The sequence below is a fragment of the Hipposideros armiger genome, unplaced genomic scaffold, assembly GCF_001890085.2.
Source record: "Hipposideros armiger isolate ML-2016 unplaced genomic scaffold, ASM189008v1 scaffold_337, whole genome shotgun sequence".
Taxonomy (NCBI): Eukaryota; Metazoa; Chordata; class Mammalia; order Chiroptera; family Hipposideridae; genus Hipposideros; species Hipposideros armiger.
This window is the reverse complement of record NW_017731687.1, coordinates 356,711-366,660: the sequence shown is the minus strand read 5'-3', so window position 1 is coordinate 366,660 and position 9,950 is coordinate 356,711. Positions and strand designations below refer to the sequence as shown.

Below are 9,950 nucleotides of genomic sequence, written 5' to 3'. Positions count from 1 at the left end.
GCCAGCTCCTGGCTCATGGCAAGCGTCCTACACCTGTTTGGTTCATGAAGTCAAGCCTTTACTCACTTCTTCCAGCCTCGTGTTCCAGGGTGGCCCCTCCGTGGGGATAGCAGCCTTGGCATCTGAGGAAAAGGGAGTGTCCACCACAGTCTTGAAATAGCGCGTATCTGTGAGAAGAGAAAAAGTGTAAAGTCATACCTTACATGGACTCAGCACGTTACAATTTAGCAAATATTCGCACACCTGCAAACTCATTGGGTCACCCCAATAAAAGCATGAGGCACGCAATTCTACTTTCACTTTACAGATGAGGAGACGGAGGCTCGAAAAGGACACCTCACTCCTCTTGGTCCACACATGGCGCGAATGCCAAAGTCTGAACTTGAACGTCCTTTCTCATCCACTGGGAACTTCTACTCATCCTTCACGACTTGGGCTGCGTCCTGCCCTTTGAAAACCTTTCTAGATCCTACCCACCCACACCCACCTTTGTATGTTATACACTTAACATGTTCTGTTACATTTACCTGTTGATCTTTCTGTTTCTGCCACTAGATTCTGACCTCCCTGAGAACATGGATTATGCTTTGTTGATCTTTGTGTCCCTTGGTCAATCTTAACATGATAACTGGTACACAGTAGACACTCAGTAAATGCTCATTGAGTGAATGAACATAGGAATATCAAGCTTATTTACAAGGTGATCCTCAACTTCTACAGACTCATGTTGGTAGGCAAGGCCCTCAGAAATCACGCGTTTTCTTACAACAGGGTGCTATATCTAAGGTTCAGAGAGCTTGCTAAAGCTGCCGGGTGTGTCCCAGGCAGTAAGCGGCAAAGGTGGGTGTGAATTTAGGCCTTTCTTACTCTTAAAAAGTAATGCCAGGCTCTGGTGCTACTCATATGCCGGCTACCTGCAAAATGAATCAAGCAAATTAAAAAGTCTTCCCTTTCACTCTGCTCTCCTCTATGCAAACCCTGTCTTAACATCATCCACGTTGTCCACATCTCTGCCTGTCCACCCTCTGCCATGCTCATCTGTTGTTCCCAGGACTCCGGAAGAGCATCATGATAACAACAACCAATAGTTGCTCCGACTCTGTACCAAGTCCTCCACTGGGGACTCAACATACATCACACATGGCGTCTTCCAAAGAACTCTCTGGGGTAAGTGCTGTTATTATGAACCAGATTTTCAGATAGGGAAAATGAGTTTTAGAGACTTGCTCGAGGTCACACATCTGGAAAGCCATGGAGGCAGGACTTTAACTGAGAGTGATTTAATTCCAAATTTGCAGCTTTAATTACTGTGCGATGTTGCAGTAATGGGCGTGCATTTTAAGGTTTTAGACCCCAACCAACTGTTACCCGCATATTCAGATTCCTTTATAGGCCTGGCTGGTAGGATTTTCATCGATCGCCACGCCTCTGCCACGTGCAGCTCAGGGTCTTCATAGTAGTCATCCCCGTGATCTTTTGCTCCATCCGGGACTGCAGCGAAGTTCCTTTCCTAAGCAGGAGGAACCATTCGAGTGAGTCAGGAAGGTACAGTGATGATAAAGATTGCAGGCTACAGTGCGAGCTAGGGAGTGGTATGGCTTCTCCTGGCTGGGAATTAAAGATTGAAGAGGCTGAGGTGAGGGGCCGTTACATTCTTATGGTAGGCAGAGTTCTAACGGTGTCTGCAAATATTTCCATCCTTTGTTATTCGGTCAAATAATTCTCTAGGCGCCCTTGTGAAGGGACATTGCTGATGCAATTAAGATTGCTATGAGTTGTCTCCGAAATCAGGAGTTCATCCCGGATTACCTGAGTGGGTCCAATGTATGCGATAAGCCCTTAGAAGCAGAAAGGGGACCTATTTGTAGGTGACATGGTCTTGTACCTGGGAAATTTTAAGGAATCCACTAAAAAAATCCTATTAGAACCAATAAACAATTTAGCAAGGTGGCAGGATTCATGGTCACTATACAGATTTCAGTTGTATTTCTATGTTATACTGGTAATAAGCTCCGAGTCTGAACACTGGGAATGGCGGGGTGGGGTGCCCATCCACAACAGGTGTAATCGTTACCATAGGGTAGAGGGGGAGAGCTTGGTGACCCAAAGGAATGAGGTCACTGGGCACACGGTTGGAGTAGGACCATTTTCATGGCCACATGGATGCTGTGCCTCCAGTGACTGGGCCCTGCAGCCATGAAGCCCTGTCTCCTTGGTCTGGTCTCAGGAGGAAAGCAGGGCTCAGAGTGGGAGTTCTTGGGTAGGAAACCAGATGAGATTGGCCTGCTGGAAGGCAGCATAGAGCCAGAACAGAGTCACCCCATCCTAGATCTTAACTGTGGGACCCACTTTATGACCTTGGGGAGGTTACTGAACCTCCTTGACTCAGATGCTCAACCCATAAATTGGAGATGGCTAAGCCTACTTTATGTGGTTGTATTCAGAGACTGAGTGAAATGTACTTATAAAGGTTCTACTTTGGCATCTGCCTGTGATGTGCTGAGTATCTATTGAGCAGAGTGCTGGGGCAAAGCAAAGCTGGTCGGAGGTTTCCCAGTTGACCTGGCAAAGCGGGGACGGTGGCCGGGCTGTTCTCCTCCAGAAATGCACACAAGTGTGTTCTGAGCTGGAGCCATGGGCATGTGACTCCTTTGGGGATTTGACAGATGGACATTTGTGTCAAGGGCACCATTTATATACTGTTATGGCAAGCACACAAGACTCTCCACAGTGCAGACTCTTTGGGAAAGTCTCGGACTTGCTGGAAGAACTGGGGATGTGAGAACAGAGTCCTTTTTTCGTCTAGTAGCCTTTCAAGATTTCATGGGGGTAGGGCGTGTAGACACCAGGAGGAACAGTAACCCTCACGCCCAGTCTGAAGGGAATCTACACCAGACCCTGTTAAGTCTTGCTCCTAGGACTGAATATAAATATTTTGGTTTCTTTCCAGAAAGAGAAAGAGACAGAGTTTTGTTTTTATTATAATAAGTTATCTCTATTTATCTATTAACCAATCTACTATCTACTGTCCATCTCAGGGGTTCTTACCTAAAAGGCCAGTATTTTCTACCCATAAAAATCAAGATTAATATAATAGTTTGTGATTGTGTGATTGTGTGTGTGTCCAAGGGGGAGGATCTCTAGCTCAATTAGATTCTTAAAGAAGTCTTTGAAACAGGAAAGAACCAATGATTTTACAAGCATATTCTATCTATCTATCTATCTATCTATCTATCTATCTATCATCTATCCATCCATCCCATCTATTTCATCTTCCATCTATAGATGTCAGTTAAAACTATTTAAATTATACAGATAAGATATACAATTGAACAATAAAATCATTTATAAATATTATATATTTGAGTTCTGTTACAAGTTTTCTTAAGTCATTGAAAGTCTTTGTAATTATTAATGGCTTCATATTATGAATATATTATAATATATTCAACTATTTTTCTATTATTGAACAGCATGATTCCAGTGTGTTTCCACTTAAGATCTATTATTATAAAATATAAATGAGTATGTTCAAATATTAATTCAAATTTTAGGTTAGCTCCTTAGTTTAAATTCCAAACCATAGAATTATTGGGCCAAAGAAAATGGATATTTTTCTCTTGATTAGTTAATATTATGAGATTGCTTTCCAGAAAGTTTGTTCCACTTTAACATTTCACCACGAGTGTTAGGAAGTGCTTTTCTCATTGCACCCTGGCCAGCACCGTGTGTTGGAATTTTCACCTTATTCGATCTTTGCAACGACCATGTAAATTAATTTTTATCTCCATTTTATAGCTAAGGAATTGCAATACAGTTTTATACTCATGAATTGAAGTGCAATATCCCATGTCAGGAGATTATACCGTTTGGAAAATTTTTTTTCTTTGTTTTTAATTTACCAAGCACCTTGACAAAAGCCACTTGTTTTGTAAATACCAAAGACTGAGAAAACAGGTAAGGGAAGCGGCTGACTTACGAAATCCAGGAGAGGCTCGCTGATGGTCTGGTACCTGCCTGCCAACAAAAAACACCAACATGTTAGTGCAAAACATTGAATTCAGCCCAGCCTTTGTTTTTCTCCAGAAAATCTGATGCTCATTTCAATTAATTTCTCTTGACTAAAATTGCTCAAAATGAAGTGCCGATTTTAGACTTCTCTTTCTACCTGGTGCCCTTTAAAGCAAGAACAGTGGGGAAGGATGAAAAACAATCAGATTCCAACTAGGAAGGCTCAGTCTTTCCCCAGCAGGTTAACATGCTCAGAGTAAAAGGAACATGTGAGAGGACCCCTCCCCCCACATCAATTGCACCCAGTCATGACTCAGCAACAGCTCAGCCAAGGAAGTGGTTTCTGTCCCCTCCCTGTCCCCCCTTGTGGCCAATGTGCTGTATTTGCAATGATCTGTCCATACACTTGTCTCCTTGAAAAGGCTGTATGTAAGTGTTTTGAGGGCAGCGTCATATCTGTTCACTCCTCTGTCCCTACCTCTAGGCACATGGCTCACCATGTATCCACCAGATGAGTGCTCGATAGGTATTTGTTGAGTGAATATTGCTTAGTTGAAGCTTCTCAACACCCCTCTCCCTCCTTTGGGCTTGTTTTATGAAAGATTGCCTAAAGGTCATTTAGGGCACTTGGTGTCAGGTGTTAGAGTTTACCATTTACCCTCAGATTATGCAAAATCACCAAAGGATGGCTCACATGGCCTGCAGGGCTTTGGTTTTGTTTGTCTTCTTGCTCATAGACTAAATTTTCCTAAATCGCGCTCCAGTTTCATGCTGTTAGTCTGCATGGAGGAACATTAGGCTCTTATCACATTCTCTTTATTAGCACATATGTGAGAAGTTCCCAGCAGGTCTCAGGACCAGAAGCTGTGTGCGTCTCAGCGATGGGTTTGCTTTGATTTCATGGAAAATGCAATCCCACAAGAGGTTATGTTTCCCCTTCTTCTTTGGCTGCCTAGAGTCCTAGGGCAAATGTCTGGTCTGCGCCCCGGAAGGGCAGAGGACCATGGTATGACACGCCTTTCTGCATCTTGGTCTGGCTTCAGCATTTTCTAAAACTTTTGTCCTGTCACCCCGAATTCTCTTACCACACCAAAATATGAAGTTCAGAGCTGGGAATCGGTGTCAGCACTCCCAAGTCTCTTGTAGGGTGCAACGTGTAAATGAAGGAAAACTGGGCTGGTGAAAACAGCTCTTGGGTGGATGTCTGGGACCAGTGTCTGGGGAAGTGTCAACCAGCCAAAGCTGATCTCCTTGAGGTGATGCGCTGGGAGGTGCAGAACCCAGTCCCAGCCCACCCAGCAGCCATCATCGCCCTGGGGCACTAGCGACACCTTCCTGTCCCAGCACCATGACACCCCTCCTGAGATCCCTGGCAGAGAAATCCACAGGTTGGTCAGCACTTCAGAGTAGCACGTTGTACTGCCTCATGAATTCAGTTAAATCAATAAGGTCACCCATCAAACACCAGCTGGCCCCGAAGTGATCACAGATTTATTGGGGACCTGCTCTGGCCCTGGTGATCTTGGAAAGCAAGTCCACTCTGTAACTCAGGGCGCAGGGTAATTTCATTTTAGGAGATTGTCCTCGCCGAGTGTGGTCATACCAACACCCTGACGGGGAGCTGCAAGGTTTCTTCTTTCAGCAAAGGGCAGCATTGCAGCCTGAGACTCCTGGAGTCCCCAGATATGCTGCATGTCGTTTCTGGGTCTTTGTGTTGCTCCCCCCGGAGTCCCTGCCTCTTTCCCTTCCCCCCACCCCCTTTTTGCTTTCCAAAATGCTGTGTCTTTGGAGATCCTCCTGGGACTCCTCTCTGATCACTCCAGGCTACTTGCGTATCTCTGAGTTGTTAGAGCACTCATTTTCTGTCTCACTCACCAAGACACTTAAATAAAAACAGGCAGCACCTGACAACTTCTTTGTTGTGAATGTACACTGTCCAACTTTGGGAAAGGAATTGTCTTTTATCTCTGTTTCCCACAGTACCTCTCTGTGCGAATAACAATGCAGGGTTTTGGAAATGTAATTTTAAAAGCATCGTTTTAAACGTGTAAATCAGTGCATGTTACTCACGGCCCATGAAACACAGTCCAGAGCCCCTGCCGCGGCCCCAGAGCCCAGCACAGCCCGCTGCTGCCTCCTCCCTGATCTTATCTCGTTCCAGTTTTTCCCTCACCTTTGAAGTCCAGCCTTGTCAGCCTCCTTTCAAGTCTCTCCAGGACACACAGCTCCTTCTACCTCAGAGAGTTTGCGTGTGCCGTTCCTCAGTCTAGAATGTTCTTTCTTAGCTCTGCCCTTGCCTGGATCCTTTTCATCCTTCAGATTGTATCTTACACGTAAAAATTCAGGAGCACCTCTCCACTCCTGGTCCTCACTACCTCAAACTCCTGGCATGGCAATGAGAATGCCGTGTGCTCACCAACCCCATTTCCTCTTATTGTGGGCACTGGGCTGGCATGCATTTCCCAGCATTCCTTGCACTGGGCAGCCATGGCTTGGCGTTATGGCTGCTGGGACATGGTGGTGTGATGGACTCCACTCCAGGCCAGCCCACTTGACCCTCGATGCTCTCATTCTTGCCTCAGTGGCTGGGCAGAGACAGAGGCCCCGAGGCCCTTAGGAATAACGGAAGCCACTGGATAACAGGAGAGGGAATCCCCAGTGAGTGTTTGGACAAAGACCTTTTTCAATCCAATTGGATTGTGATGTGAGCAAGGAATGAACCTTTATTTTATTAAACTACTAACATTTGTAGTTTATGCATTATAGATGTTGGCCCTCCCCGATTAACATATCCTTTTTTAGTTGCTCTGTCGCCTGTAGGAACAAAGCAAGCCAATAAATATACAGTTACGGACTGTGGTGCCTGCCTTTCCAAGGCGGTGGTGAGAGTTCAGGCTCTTGTTCGCTCCTATAACCCAGTGCATGGCAAGTGCACCAAAAATGAATAGCCCACTGTGAATTAGAGTGAGGGGTCCAGTGGGAACACCCCAAAACTGGGAACTAACAATAGAACTTCAAGTAGAACCCGATCTCCAACCTTGCTGAGTGAACTTGAGTTTGACAGTTCCTCTTGCTGGGCCCCAATCCCCACCAAATTACCCCCCACACACACACACACAAATGCTTCCAGGTCTTTGAGTCTTCCTGGGATTTAAAGATAGGCTGGCATCTCAGAAAGCCATTTTCTGAGAAGACGAAGTTGCTTTTCACATCACCGTCCTGGAAGACTTATGCTCATGTCGTGTCTGTGGAGGGTCATTCATCACCCACTGACACCAGGCAGCTCCCGAGCATAACTGACTTCTGCGTGCCCCTTTGTAGAAAAGACAACATTCCCTTGCATGCTATTTTTAAGAGGGAAGTGACGATAAATGTGTGTCATGTAAAACTCAGGGGCTTTCCTGACTGGCAGGAAGCAATTGCCCCAGCTTTTGGCCATCATCTTAGCCACCTCTTCTCATGCCCACAGACGTACGGCAAAGGCGTATGGCCAACACCCATGAAATGAAGGTCCCTGACCATTTTCATCTTGGGTGCTGAAAAAAAAAAAAAGGAGATAAAGAAAACCCGGGGCCCCAGCGCAAACCAGCTGCTGTCTACACAAGCTCCTACAGAGACGTCATTCAGACTAAAGCCTGAAAATTCCTGACTGAGAAGCTCAGGCTCCCATCTCATTGGACGATGGGCCACGTCAGTTGGATGAAGTTGGAGATGCCGACTATTTTCAGTTGTAAACACTTCCGTGAACTTCAGTGCCCTGTCTGTGCCCCATCTAGTACCTTTACAGGGCCAGGGTAGCTGGCCAAACCCCAAGTGCTGTTTCTATGGGATAGTCACATTCAAACAAATTCCCCAAGCAAAACTAACTTCCGTTTTCATTTCTTCACAAGTTTTCCGAGGGAGGGAGATGGGGAGAGAGGTCTGGGCTTGGGAGAGGGGTTAAGGTTGACTCCAACTTCAGAGGCTGCCAGCTGGACTTACTCATGAGTATATGGAGCAAAGCAAGAAGCCAGTGAACCCAAATGCCCACCAGTGACAGCTGTGTGTCTCGCCCGCCCGTTTCCCTGTCTTCTCAGTACTAGAACCCCTGACAGTTAGCTGGGTACAGGGCCACCTAAAGTGAGTCCTTACTACACATCCTGATCTTCCTTGTATCTCCTCGTGGCCATGAGTCCAAGTTTTGGTCGATGAAAGAGGTGGAAAGTCAACTCATGACTTCCAGGAAGCTTGCTTAAGAGAAGTCATTTTATGCTGTTTATTCTTTCTTTCCCTTCCCTTTGTCTCTCCTGCTGCCTGGAGCACAGATATCACTGTTTTGGGCCTTGGGATTGAGGCCAATACACCGGAGGGAGGGAGATGGGGAGCGGGAGCACTCAAGGAATCAAGATGCCAAACGGCCTCAGACATCTCCCCTCTGGACTTGACTTACATGAGAAAAAAAACAAAAACATCTGCCATGTTTATTTTCTAAAGTGATTTCTTTTTTTAAAAATGTCTGGCAGCTTTTCATGTTTTATCAGCTTTGGAGCTCACCAGTAACCTAGCAGAAACTCTGATCAAAAGCGGAAAGGCGTTACTTCATGGAAGTCGAATGAGGAGTTCCAGGTTCAAATCTGTGGCCGGGTCACTTTCCGGAGATGGGACCTCAGGCGAGCTTATAAGCCTCGGCTAACTAATGTTAACATGTACAGTGGGAATCGTGGTATCTTCCAAATAGCCGTTGAGAAGTTTGAAGAAAAGTAACGCCCTGACTTGTGCCCCACTAACGAATTGCTGAGCTCTGAGCTCTCTTATCAAGTTCAACTTCATGACCAAATCGTTTCCACTCAATCCAGATCCTTCAGGACTTGCTGCTTCAGATCTACAGTAGGAACTTGTTCATTATTTAGTGCTTATTTTAAAACAAAACATGTGTCTTTTTCAACATTCAACTCTGTTACCGCGCATCTGTCGCTCCTTTGCAAGGGTTCTTCAAGCTAGGGTCCCTCCCAGCTGTGAAGCTCAGGCGTTCAGTGTCCGCCAGCATCTGGTCGACCCCCCTCATTTTAAAGGTGAAAAGCAGTGAGGCCAAAAACATTTGGCAGACAACACCAAGTGTATTGTGATGGATTTGGGGTCTTCACAGCTCCTGTAACTTCTCTGGGGCGCTGTTTACCTCTATAGTGACTGTAATAAAACTGCTTCCCTGTGGCTAAGTTACACAAGTTTATAAAACACCAGGCACACACTAGGGACTCTGTATATGTTAGTTTCTTTCCATTTTCTCTCCTTTTCAGGTCTTAGGATGTGCTGGTGTCATGAGAAAACCAGTGTTCAAATTCTGGGATCCAGACTCACAGCCCTGGGTTCTTTCCTCTACCCTGTGCTGCCTTTCTTAATTTTTATCTTTTTGGAAATCGAAATTATTTGGGGACAGACAGCATCAACCTGACCTTTGTCTCACTATGATGAGAATTAGGGCTGCCCACACCCTGTACCCTGGCGCGTTCCTAACTAACTTTAAACCATCTTCCGTGTGGCATCAGTCCATGGCTACAGGAAGGCAGGAATGAGCTGCTTGATATTCACTTTCACTCTCTCTGAGTAAAGGATTATAATGGCCAATGAGCCTTGACTATATGACTTATATTTGGGAAGAAGAGAAAGAAGAGAGAAGAAAAGAGGGAAGTAGGAAGGAAAAGAGACAGAAATAGAGATGGAATACACACACATACACATAATGTATGTATGTTAGATATATCTATTGTATTATATATTATATGTCACCTATCCTCTTTCATCTGTATTATCTATCGATCTATCATCTATCTATCTATCTATATATATCTATCTGTCTATCTATTATCTATCTATCTATCTATCACCATCTATCTATTATCTATCTACCTACCAGCTCAGTCATCTAGCTCTTCTGAGCATTTCAGTTTTGTTCGCTGAAG

The 9,950-nt window shown here is 45.2% G+C and overlaps 1 protein-coding gene across 1 annotated transcript in view; it reads right to left on the bottom strand.

Annotated features, from left to right (window-relative positions):
* The window catches only part of CLNK (cytokine dependent hematopoietic cell linker), a 151,122-nt gene that overhangs the window by 62,548 nt on the left and 78,624 nt on the right, over nucleotides 1-9,950 (bottom strand). The window contains exons 5-7 of the mRNA XM_019661144.1: nucleotides 3,980-4,017; nucleotides 1,369-1,510; nucleotides 67-167 (exon numbers count right to left, since the gene is read on the bottom strand). Of these exons, the coding sequence (XP_019516689.1) occupies nucleotides 67-167; nucleotides 1,369-1,510; nucleotides 3,980-4,017 (281 nt within the window). The remainder of the gene's footprint in view (nucleotides 1-66; nucleotides 168-1,368; nucleotides 1,511-3,979; nucleotides 4,018-9,950) is intronic.